At 57.8% G+C, this 12,225-nt stretch overlaps 1 protein-coding gene across 1 annotated transcript; it reads right to left on the minus strand.

Moving 5' to 3' along the window:
- Nucleotides 1-221: 221 nt before the first annotated feature.
- SIK1 (salt inducible kinase 1) lies at nt 222-9,853 on the minus strand. Its single transcript, XM_055569763.1, has 14 exons — nt 9,700-9,853; nt 9,142-9,312; nt 8,578-8,694; nt 5,967-6,030; nt 5,643-5,804; nt 5,343-5,467; nt 4,995-5,118; nt 4,189-4,412; nt 3,790-3,936; nt 3,196-3,318; nt 2,875-3,091; nt 2,096-2,371; nt 1,175-1,409; nt 222-771 (listed from the first exon to the last, which is right to left on the minus strand). Exons 2-14 carry the CDS (start codon nt 9,295-9,297, stop codon nt 405-407), a joined length of 2,337 nt encoding a protein of 778 aa, XP_055425738.1. The 5' UTR covers nt 9,298-9,312; nt 9,700-9,853; the 3' UTR covers nt 222-404.
- Between the last annotated feature and the right edge of the window lie 2,372 nt (nt 9,854-12,225).

Genomic DNA, 12,225 nt, shown 5'->3' on the forward strand with positions numbered 1-12,225 from the left:
AAAAACAAAAACAAAAACCCACTAATCCACACGCACACATGCTCATACACACACAGTGGAGACACATAGCTCACGCTATGGTTTCCTGGGGCCAACTGGCCACCCCTGTGACCCTGCCCATACCACTGCCGGCTCCACCCACTGCCCTCCCCCCATCCCATCTGCCGGCCCCAACAACAGGCCCCTGGGTTATTATTTTTCTTCAAAAAGTTTCCAGTCTCTACTCGGAGTTACAGTTGCTCAGTGCAAGAAAAAAAAAAAATAATAATAATAAACTAAAAAATCCAAAACACCAAACATATTGCTTGTTTCGCTTCTGGAAAGTTATTGGCTTTGCGTCGGGAACCATCTTCACATACTCTGAAATTATTGCTTCAAGAAGAAAGCCGTCCCAGCCGGGGCCCTCACTGCACCAGGACGAAGGTGCCCAGCGGGCCTGAGGTCAGGTCTTCCATCTCACAGTCCCCATGGGGCAGCCCCGTGGGCTCCAGGCTCACGGGCAGCATGGCAAAGCGCGGCTGGGGAGCTGCTGCGGCGGGGCTGGGAGCTGTGGAGCCACTAATGCGCAGGTGGGCATCCAGGAGCTGTGCGGCTGAGGCCACCGGGGAGACGCCGGCCTGGAGCAGGTGGGGCGGAGGCAGAGGGCTGGGCCCCAGCCCCAGATCCTTCTGCAGTCCTGACATGTGGAGGGCACCGTCGCAGGGGGCGAGGACCAAGGGGGCTGGCTGGCAGCCGGCTGGGGCCATCGTGTGGTGCTGTAACTGGAGCAACCTGGCCGGACGGAGGGACAGTGGGAGCAGGTCAGTGCCGGCCGGCTGGTGGCTCGCGGCCCCCCCCACCGCCCAGCCAGACTGCCACACGATCGGGTTTCCACCTGCCAGAGCTGGAAGGCCTACCCCACAGAACCACGGGCTGGGGCTGCTCAGAACACGCCATTCTGTGTGTGACTAATCCCTGAGCAATTCCTGACATTTCCTTCCCCCTCCTGCTTTCAGAGCAGCTCAGAGATGCCAACCAGACATGACATTCTTCCTCGCTGCCCCCTCCCTCCCCCACCAGTCGATGCACCCCGCCCCCGCCCCCAGCCACAGGGAAGGCGCTCAGGGCTAACGTTACTCAGGAGCCCCGAGGTCTGCGAGCCCTGCCCAGGTCTCAGCCATGCCCACGGGCCTACCTCTGCTGCTGCAGCACGTCCTCCAGCATGCCCCTGCCCTCCCAGCTGCCGGCTCCACCGCCGTGCAGGCCTGGGCTCTGCGCGGGCAGCTGGAAGGCATGCGGGCCGCCCCGGGAGGCCCGGCTGGAGGACGAGGGCTGGCACACCTGGCGCGCCAGCCCCTTGATCTTGTTCAGCCCCAGGAACCCCTTGGTCCTCGCGTTCTTCCTCAGCTGCTGCCGAAAGGCTTTTAGCCCTGGGGGAGGCAAAACCAACACGTGTCCAGACCTGTCCCCCAGCCCAGAACCAATGGCCTGTAGCTTGCTGGGGCTTCCAGGCAGTGGGAGGAGTAACGGGGGCTGCGTGGTGTGACATGGTGGGATGAGGGGGGTCAGCACTTTCCTACAGGATCAAGGGGCCCTCTGGTCACCCCATCACTTCACGACAGCCCCCCAGTTGGGACATTATCCCCTTTTAGGGTTTGGTTTGGGACAGCAATTCCAGCCCTGAAGAAGCACACATCTGGGCAGACAGTGGATCCTTCCACCCCTATGGAAGGCAGGAGTGAGCAGTACAGGGGGCCTCAGCATCCCACAAGCCTTGAGGGGGCATTGGGAGAGCCTGATGTGGACTGCCTTCATGGCAGGGGGCTCCCTGACCATCCCTCCTCCAGGTCGGGACCCGCTGCCTGGCATCTAAGCATCTCTTGGGCTTTTAGGACCACCTTCTAGAAACCACATGAGTTTGTCCTAGAAGCCAGGGCATCTAAAACCCAGGCAGCAGCTTTGGCCTGCCTGGAGGGGCACTGCTGCTCTAGCAGAACTGCCTGGAGAGAGGATAGCCACCTGCCACAAGGGACAAAGTGATGCCCTGCCCCCGGGGGAAGTGGGTACATTCGGGTCTCCCAGAGAAGGTGGAAGTGGGCATGAAAGGGAAAGTCACCTTGAGTGAGCGAGGTGTCTGACGCCCTCCGGCCCTCCTGGAAGCTGACGGGCAGCAGGGCAGCTCCTCGCAGGGCCCCCTGCGCCTGCAGCACAGGCGTGGCAGACTGGGTGCCCAGCAGTGGCGAGGCCAGTCTGAGTGGGGAGCAGGCACCCACAAGCCCCTGAGCAGCCAGGTGTCCACTGAGCCCAGGTAGGCCATCGCCCGCAGAGGTCAGGCAGCTGTCTGAGCTGGTGCCTTCGCAAGGACTGGCCACAGAGGGCGAGACGACAATACCTGCGGGGAGCGGGTGCAGCTGAGGCCCTGGTGACCCTGAGGCCAGACCCACCCCCAGTGCTCAACACTTCACCATGAGTCCAAGCACTCACGCCTCTGGGGCTCTGCATCCTCTGCAGCGTCTCCTGCAAACCCAGCCCTCTGATGGGGCCGACAGCTGTATCTCCCACCACCCTTACCCTCAACTGTGGACAGGACGTCTGTGACAGGCAGAGGCTACCAGAGTCCAGGGAGCCTGACAGCCAGCACCTCGGGGCTCCACAGCCGACAGTGGAGCTGTCACCCGGGACACAGGGGGGCCTGGGCCAAGGAGCTGCCTGCCAGCCTCTGAGGACGGCTAAATTCCCCTCCAGCCCTGATGCTCGAGAGCTGCCTGTGGGGTCTAAGTGTGGTCCACAGGCCTCGGGTGCTCAGGAACGGCAAACCCGGAGCCCTGTCAGAAGAGGCTGCCCCGCCCCTAAGCCCACCTGTCAGGTGTGTGCCTGGCCCCCAGGGACACTTACATGGGGGGGCGCCTGGGGAGAAGCAGGTGGAGACCTCGGCCAGCGTGTGCCTCCGGCCTGTGCTGCTGGGCAGGGGTTCCTGCACCTCCTGCTCCTCGTCCAGGCCTGGGCCTGGCCTGGCCTCCTCGCTGATGGCCGTGTCCAGAAGGCTGCTGGGGGAGATGGAGCGATGCCGGCACACCCCGCCGAAGCTGGTGTCCACAGGGAACAGCAGGGGCTGTGAGGGACATACACAGACTGTGAGGCCAGGCGCGGGAGCGTCCCCACCACTGGGGACCAGATGCGCCCACCCCGGACGCCGCCCGAGAGGCGCTCACACACCTGCAGGGAGCTGTGGAGGTCATAGTCTATTTCGGCCTGTAGGACAGACTGACCCAAGGTCTGGGGCTGCGTGCACAGCAGGGCGGAGCGGAGAGCGTCTCCAGGGAGGCCTTCCTGAGGCACCTGTGGGCCAGCAGACGAAGACAGAGGCCGTGAGGCACAGCGGCAGGGAACGACCACCAGCAACACGGCGTCACCTGACAGACCAGGCTGGTTTCTGAGTTAACGAGCCTCAGCTGTGACCGGACAGGCTCAGGACATGTGCACCCTCTCTCCAATGCCTCGCTGAGCAGGGAGACCAGGAGGAGCGGCCGGGAGGTGGCACCAGGGGCAGTGAAGGAACAGGGAGCTGATGGGCAGGGTCTGAACCCCAGCAGAGAGGCTGGCACCCCCTCTCCATCACGCCGTCTGCCAGCGAGCGGCTCACACAGGATCCCTATCCAGTGCCTAACGGATGAGGGGATGTGACCTCAGGGCTCGGCCTGCAACCCCTCCTAGGGGTGTCTGAGAGGGGGACTCCTAACTTGGGTACACAGTCCAAGGCAGAGACACAGGTTGGGGGTGAGGAATCAAAGGCATTCGCTGCCCCCTCACCTCGAAACCACTGAGGTCTGTGCTCCGGGGCCTCTGCTGCCGGGCAGGGCCAGGGCGGGCTGGCTGGGCGAGCCGGTACTCCTTCAGCCGCTCCACGAGGAGGTAATAAATGGCTGCAAAGTGGTTGTAGCTTCTCTTCTGCAGTGACTAGGGGCACAGAAGGGGGGGGCAGGGGTCAGAGAGGGGCTGGCAGAAGGGACGGTCCCTGACGAGACCACTCTGGGGTTATTCTGGGGCGGACGAGAGTACCCTTTCTAGCCGACAAGCAGCCCTTAAATGAGCCATGCTGCTCCCATTCTAACCTGGCTGGCAAGAGCCAGCTTCTCCGTTCAGCCACCCAGGGAAGGCGCCCTCTTCCCCACCACGGCAGGCAGGCAGGCAGGCAGGCAGGCGGCTCACCTCCACGGTCTTCTTCCGGTCGACGCCCAGCATCTGCATGATGCCCAGGGCCTGTTCGTCGTAGTCGCCCACGCTGGAGGTGTAGCCGAGCAGGGAGAAGCCTGGGCAGGCCGGCAGCACCAGCGCCGGCTCGGCCTGCATCCACCGGTGCTGCCGGATCTGGGCGATGGTGATGCGCTTGGCGGGCTCTACCACCAGCATGCGGCGGATCAGCGTCTCGCAGTCTGGAGGTGGGAGCGGAGCACTGAGTCTGTGCACAGGCCACCTGCCCATGCGTTCCCACCTCCCGCCTGGGCTCCTGCAGGGCACACGGCTCCCCAGCAAATGGCAAGCAGACCAGTGACCGTCCCAGGGAACACAGAGGCCAAGAGAACTGCCAGCAAGGAGAGCCACCGGCTGAGGGATCGGCCGCTGGAGGACGTGGTCCTCGAGTCCACTAGACTGAGAACCACCTAGAACCCCCATCCTGTGTGTTACTAGGCAGCAGTCAGAGCGGAAGAGAGAAGCCCAGTGTGGGGTGGGTGAGACTTGGGACACTGGGCCCCAGCCGGCTTCCCAACAGCCTGCAAAGGGACAGGCCAGCCCCATAGCAGGGCCCATAAGCAGCCTCATAGGCACCTGGTAAACACCCCGCGGCGACACGGGACTGGCTGCCGGGCCCAACGGCAGACTCAGAAGACAGCCAGGCAGGCCTTGCAGGAAATGAATTCCTCCTCCTCCCCTCAGACTCTCATCCCAGGTTACCCAACGCATGGCCAGCAGGCTGCCAACCCCGTGCGCGTGGAGGAGGCCAGGTCCTCACCTACCTCGGGACATGAAGAAGGGGATGCGGAACCGGCCTTCTAATACCCGCTGCCGCAGTGCTGGCAGGTTGGGCCCATCGAAGGGCAGAGACCCGCACACGAGGACGTACAGCACGACGCCCAGGCTCTGCAGAAGGAGGACCAGGTCAGCACCCGTGCCAAGGCACCAGAGCCCTCCGCCCTGTGCACCCGTGCCCCATCCGAGCCCCCCACCCTGCGCACCTGCATCCCCTCCAGACCTCCTCCAACCCCACACACCCATGCGCACTCCAAGTCCCCCACCACATGCACCTGACTCCCCCCCAGACCCCCCCGCCCCACGCATGTCCCATGTACCACCCAGGCTCCTACCCAGATGTCCAGCTGGGGGCCTTCGTACTCCTTCCCCTCGAAGACCTCCGGGGCTGCGTATGGGGGGCTTCCACACCACGTGGACAGAGGTTCTCCTGAGTTGTAGAAATTCCCAAACCCAAAATCTGAGAGGCAAAGAAACAGGCGATGAAGTTGTGGCGGAAACAGCAAGGTCGAGGTTTCAAAGGCTCGTGCAAGAAAGCACGGACCCTTGGCAGGCAGGTACACCCCTCACACAGAGCACACTCACGGCCCCTCACCCGCAGGCACCCTCCCACTGGGCACGTTCCTGGCCCTCACCCGCCAGCTTGATGTCCATGTTGTCGTCCAGCAGCAGGTTCTCCGTCTTTAGGTCCCGGTGGACAATGTTGTGGCTGTGGCAGTACTCCACGGCTGACAGAATCTGCCAGAACTTCTTCCGGGCTTCACTCTCGCTCAGGTGCCCGTTGGAGGTCAAGTAATCTGAGGAGGGACAAAACGAAGCTCTAGCCCCAAACCCAAAAGTCCAGTTGTCACTCGGGGCACAGAGAAAGAACGCTGGGGAGACCCCACCACTGGAGGGGCGAGTGGGAACAAGTTACTACCATTTCTTTCCAATAGATACCAAAAATCAGCATGGCTTACCAAACATTTCTCCATTTTTTGCAAATTCAGTGACAATGTACAGCATATCCTTCGTTTCCATAACCTAAAAAAACAAAGACCTAACGTTTAATCGTGTGAAAAAGGAACATACCAATGGTATATAGAATCCGCTTGAAACCCTGTAAATTTTTAACTTCTCCAGAATAAGTATATTTGTTATTTCAAAAAATAGGGAAAGAAAAACTTCCGCAATAAAGAGACAAAGGGACTTCCTACTCAGGAAGTTTTTTAAAAGCAGATGTGAGCTCCTCACTAACCCGTCCACCTCAATACGCATCTGCTTCCAAAAACATCTGCTCGGACTGCAACTTGCCTCTGCCGTATTTTTAACTCACTTTCCTCACCCAAAGTGAAGGCTCTGCAGGCCCCAGAAGTAAAATAGATGCTAAGAGTTCTGCAAGGCCTTTCTACTAGAAGCTGAGCAGACAACAGATTATCCATGCCTAGGGCCGGCACAAGTTGAATAATAGATAAGAAGTTCCCCTCCCTACTTGCGTTACTGACTGACCTGAAACATTAGGCTGAGAGAGGCCGGCTTTGCCAGGTAAGCTATGAAAGACCATTCTCTGTACAGCAAACCGCTCAGCGTGTGTGTCAATAGCAACAGCCAATGTCAAACACACCTTGAAAGGTTCGTTTACTGATCCGAGAATTTTATTTCATGTTGTAAAAAAGATTTTTTTAAGAGTTTAAAACATAACTAAGAAACAAAGTCAAATTCAAATCTTTGGTACTGAAAGGAGTAAAACAGACTCATGTATTTTAAAATATTTCATTTTTTAAACTATTTATTGAATTGATTACAATATTGCTTCTGTTTTATATTTCCGTTTTTTGGCCTCGAGGTATGTGGATCTTAGCTCCCTTTACAGGGATCAAACCTACAACCCCTGCATTGGAAGGCAAAGTGTTAACCACCGGACCACCAGGGACTATTTCAGAGGAAGTTATCCTTATTTAAAAAAGAGCTCTTCGAGGTTCAAAATGTAATTATTCCTTTAAAAAGGTACTTTGAGCCATGAACTTAAAGAGAAGAGCAGACACAATGCAGTTTAGCTACAACTGTAACTGCCCTGGACCTGTGTGGTGGAGGGACTTGAAGTTTATCCCTTTCCTCAGTTTAAAAAAAGAGAGGCAGAAAGATTTAAGAGTCAACACGTTTGAAGTTTAAAAAAAAAAACCTCGAGGAAAGAGTTGAAGTGTCTCTCCAAGGTTCCGGGGCCCGGGCCAGCTGGATGCAAATCAGACAACAGTGTCACAACGAGAGCTGCCCACTGAGCCCGTCATCTTCCAACAGCAGCTCCTGGAGCGGTGAGCAAATTCACCCCCAGAAAAGACCTCAGCGTGGATCCCAGGGGCTAGGCAGCTGGCTACCCGGGCTCCTCCTGCCCAGGGTCAGCAGAGGACAGGAAGACGGGGAAGGCCCTGGCTCATCCCCCCCGGCAAAGTCAAAGGCAGGCAGGCTTTAGCCCACTCCTGCGGAAACGGGGCGGGCACATTGCTCAGGCACTGACATCAGTGACCGTGGAGGAAACATCTTATCTTGGCCTCACGACGCAAAAATGACAACAGAAACAAAACATGAACCGGAGTGCACGTGACGTGAGCTGTGCACTTAACGATTCCGAGTAAACTGTCATTAGGGGAACACGAGCCCTGTGACTCCCTCATCCTTCATTGTAACCGAGGGCAGCAGCCTTCCCCAGGGTCACTTCAATCACAGTCCTCTCTCCACCTCGACTTGCCAAGGGCACACCCCCCCCACACACACACACACACCGTCCTCTATTCATCTCGGATCCACAGGGTTTCATGAGACTCCTCAAAAGGAACTTATACCCAACACAACTGGGTGAATGCAAAGAACACATCCTTCCGAAGTGGATCTAAGTTCATTCTACGGAAGTGGCTGGCTAAGGAAGAGATCGCTCTGCTGTCCTAATAAAATCAGCACCTAGTTTCCAAAGGTACAATTTATTAGTCGTAACAGGAGAACAAAAATAAAGTCACAAAGCAAACCAATAGGCGGACAGGGTGAGGCACGTTCTCAATGTGGATTAGATGTCAGGTTCCCTGCTCTCACCTGGGCACAGGTGTTTTATGTCTCCATTTCTGATGTGAGGGTTGAAACAGAAGAGACAAATGCTCACTGCTGCCTTGGCATAGGTAAGTTTACAAAAACTGGTAAGGGCAGCTAGTTTTAAAGTTTATTAAAAATCTGCCGAGGTAGAAGTGTCTAGACTCAAATTTGTCCTTTCACACTAAATGGTTGACTCTCAGCAATACAGAAATCTGTGTGTTTTTTTGTTTGTTTTCATAGTAAATTTAACAATTGACCTCCAACGCATCCAAAACTGGAGCAAGTAACAGTATCAAATAAAACTTTAATGAAGCAAATCTGGATTATGATCCAAAAGCAAGAAAAAATAAGTGCACAGCTCACAAAAATCAATCTTTTTACCTTCTACAATCAACTCCCTGACTCCCACCCAGCAAGACAACCTTCAGAAACTGTAGACTTAAGTTGTTGAAAATTAAAAAATGATACACTTGCCAGAAGTAACAGTAGAACGCACACTTGAATCCTTACCTGATAGAGCTTTATAATGTGAGGATGATTCAGAAGCTTCATGATCTGAACCTCTCGATAGATTTTCTCCAAATTGCTTGAATCTAATCGTGCTTTGTCGATTATTTTTATTGCAACCTACAAATTATTAATAAAGGATATTTTGTTGAAATAAAACTCTCTGCGTTAAGCTAATTTACACACTTCGTTTTTTGCAGGTTAATTTCTAAAACACTTCATGTCCCCAAAGGTCACAAAAACTTAGGGAGGAAAATAACAAAAGTAACCAAAAAAGTCAAAGTTCAATAAATGTCTTAAGTCTCTGCAGACTCGTTTTACAGGCTCCAGCTGCACTCCTAGGTATTTGGTCATTATCCTTTTTGCTACTCCCCAGGATGTGTACAATTTACGCATAATCATAACATATCGCATTTTTTTCTATACCGAACTGATAAAAACTGTCAGCGTTTCGACCTTGGGACGATGGCCCCCACAAGCAGGGATTTCACCAGCTTCCCCGACTCCGGGGAAAGGGGGTATCCACCCGCGAAGGGTCCACCCCGGGGTTCCGCCCCCATCACGCACCTGCGTTTTGGTGACTCGATGCCGGGCCAGCTTCACCACCGCGAAATTGCCCTTGCCGAGGGTCCGCTCGATGTCGTAGAAGCCCACCCGGAGAGGCTTCTGCTGGCCCTGGCCCGAGCCCGCGGGGGGCGCGCTCAACTCGGACATGATCACCATGGTTCCGGGCCGCACCTACGGGCGGGGGGCGCGCTCAGTTCGGCGTCTGCAGACCCGACCCCGGGCGCGCGGACCCGCGGCCACCGCCCCCGCCGGCGACTTGCTCCACCGCGAGCCCCGATCCGGGAGCCGTGCGCCCCGCTCTTACGCCCGCCGCCCGCAGTAGGATCCGCTAAGGCTCCGGGTCCCAAGCCCCGCGGGGCGCGTGGACCGCCGCCCGCGCGCGACTCCGTCCTGAGCCCTGGACCCTCGCTCCCACGGCCCTCAGCTGTCTGCCGCACAACAAAGGGGAAGCCGGCGGCGGCGCCCCGGCCCGAAAACCCCGCGCGCGCACCTGCGGGGCCGCCGAGCCCGCAGCCCCGAGCCCGGCGGCGGCCACCGGCCCACCGGGCCGCGCCTCACCTCCGCCGCCCTCGGAGCGCCGAGGCTGGGACGCCGCTCGCCCCGCGGCCCCCGCCGCGCGTTCGGCCGTTCGCTCTGCCCGGCCACCAACTGCTCCGCCGCCTGCCGCCCGGGCTGCGCCGCATGTCAGCTCTGAGCCGGGAGCCGCGCTCTCCAGCCGCACGCGCCGCCCGCCCCGCCCCCGGCCCCGCCCCCGGGCTCCCGGGCCCGCCCCGTCACTCCCCCACGCCGCCGGCCCCGCCCACGGCGGCCCCGCCCACGCCGCCGCCGCCGGATTGATACATCCCCATTGACGTCCTTTTGACGCCAGAGCGACGCGCGGCCGAGCGCCAGGCGGAGGGAGAGCGGGAGATCGGGCGGTTGCCAAGAGACTGGCGGCTCTGACGCGCGCGCTGATGAGGCCGTCGCCATGGCGACCGTGGGGCGGTGACGTCAGGGGCCCCGGCCGCCTGAGGCCCGCCCGCGAGCGCCCGCGCTCCCGACGGCGCGCGACCCCTACCGGACGCCTAGGGCGCTGCGGGAGGCTTAACCGTTTCGTCTCCGGGGAGAGCCTGCCCTTCCTCAAACGGGCGCACGGCCGCCTTCGCGCTGGTCCCCCGCCTTCTCGCCTCCTCCCAGCAGGCTTGGTTCTAGCGTGGTTCTGAAACTCCTTAAGTACAGCACGGTTGCGGATGCGTCCTCTGCAGACCCCTACTCCCGGGTCCCTATTATCGGGGTGCGAGTTTCATGTGTCCCCCAGTTTCCTTCGGAAGTGCTTGGCCTTGGAGCCTCAGGGGAAGTACCAGGTGGGGCCCGGGAAATCTCACAGACGCGCAGAATGTGGCCATACGAGGTGCAGATGACAGCAGGCCAGGTCTCACCCCCCATATCGGTCACCGGCTCCAGGGAGGAGCCGCCACCCGCCAGGGACCCTTCTGAGCGTGGCAAGCACGGACGTGGAAGTCATGGGCGTCCCACTTCGACTGCTCTTGCTCTGTACTGAAACGTCAACACTGGAAACCGGTCAGCATCTCTGTAACCTACACCGGGGGCCTGGGGGCTGCCCGAGTGCGGTGAGCCCCCAGGGGAGTGGTTCAGCCCACCCGGCCCATTCGCCTCCAATCTGAGGTCAGTAGCCAGCTGATGACTGGAGGCAGCCCTTTGCTGAAGAAACCTAGCAGGCTGGAGAGAAGAGGAAAGCCCAGTGGGCTGATTTCTGGGCTGACCTGAGGTCTAGGTGGGAATGGACCCCACTCCTGAAGAACCAGGGTATTGAGAAATCCAGTTAGCACACCTTAAATAAAGGCCAGTTTCCCTGATGGCTCAGATGGTAAAGAATCCGCCTGCAATGCAGGAGACCTGGGTTTGATCCCCGGGTAGGGAAGATCCCCTGGAGAAGGGAATGGCAACCCACTCCAGTATTCTTGCCTGGAGAATTCCATGGACAGAGGGGCCTGGCAGGCTACAGTGCATGGAGTCCTGAAGGGTCAGACATGATTGAGTGACTAACACTTCACTTTATTTTGACTCAGTCCAGGTGCTTGTATGCAGATGACAAAAGGGCCCTGTCCCTTTGGGGCGGGGGTGCGGGTGGGAGGGAGAGCCCCTCCAAAAGGGCCAACAGGAGGGTCAACAGTGAGCAAGGACCTCATCCCTGCGAGGCTGGACACTGCAGGTCCCTTGGCCTTGGTCACTTTTGTCTGCTGCCGGGTCCACCATGCCATCTCCTTGAGCTTCGGTGGAGGAGCTGGCAGGGACCTGTGCCCTCAGGACAGAGGTCAAGGCAGGAGGGGGAGAGCATGAAAATGGCAGCAGGTGACAATTTCCATTGGCATCACTGCTCAATGCATGTTCCTTTACGCCTCTGCAGAGAAGACACTGTCTAAGGGAAGACACAGCATATAGCAAATACTATTTATTAAATATTAGGAAGGCAGATGGAAGACAGAAGAATCTGCCTGCAATATAGGGGACCTGGGTTCAATCCCTGGGTCAGGAAGATCCCCTGGAGAAGGGCATGGCTACCCACTCCAGTATTCTTGCCTGGGAAATCCTATGGACAGAGGAGCCTGGCAGGCTACAGTCCACAGAGTCACAAAGAGTCGGACACGACTGAGCGACTCAGCACAGCACCCAGCCTGCAATCGTTTTCCTTGTGTTCAAGTATGACTTCAGAGGAGAGGGTGGGGAGCAAGAGGTAAGCGAAATGGATACAGAGCTTGGACACCTTCTGGGGAGGTGCAGCACCTTTTCGGTGCTGGCCAGCTGCCCGGCGAGGGTGTCTCATGGAATCGGATGTGCTTCTCTGGTGCCCAATCACAGGCTGGGGCTAACATGTGCCATCACCCCCCCCTCCTTGGGCACAGTTTGTGGCTTTAGTTTGTCTTGAAAGGCCTTTCAAGGCCATTAATAGTCTCAGAGTTTCCCTTAGTCTTTCAAAATGCCCTCGTTATCTGTCCCAGGTTTATCCATAGAGAATTTGGAGGAATATTCTTCCTTCCAGCTGAGTAGTTTACAACCATGAGTTATTTACAAAGTAGTTTTCTC

The sequence above is a fragment of the Bubalus kerabau genome, chromosome 2, assembly GCF_029407905.1.
Source record: "Bubalus kerabau isolate K-KA32 ecotype Philippines breed swamp buffalo chromosome 2, PCC_UOA_SB_1v2, whole genome shotgun sequence".
Lineage (NCBI taxonomy): Eukaryota > Metazoa > Chordata > Mammalia > Artiodactyla > Bovidae > Bubalus > Bubalus kerabau.

Bases quoted from the DNA above. Each gene is read 5' to 3' on its own strand.
- SIK1 (XM_055569763.1), bottom strand. From the start codon at position 9,297: ATGGTGATCATGTCCGAGTTGAGCGCGCCCCCCGCGGGCTCGGGCCAG. The intron at 3,937-4,188 runs GTGAGCCGCCTG...CTGTGCCCCTAG, and splicing joins ACCGGAAGAAGACCGTGGAG to TCACTGCAGAAGAGAAGCTA. The intron at 772-1,174 runs GTAGGCCCGTGG...CCGTCCGGCCAG, and splicing joins GACGTGCTGCAGCAGCAGAG to GTTGCTCCAGTTACAGCACC.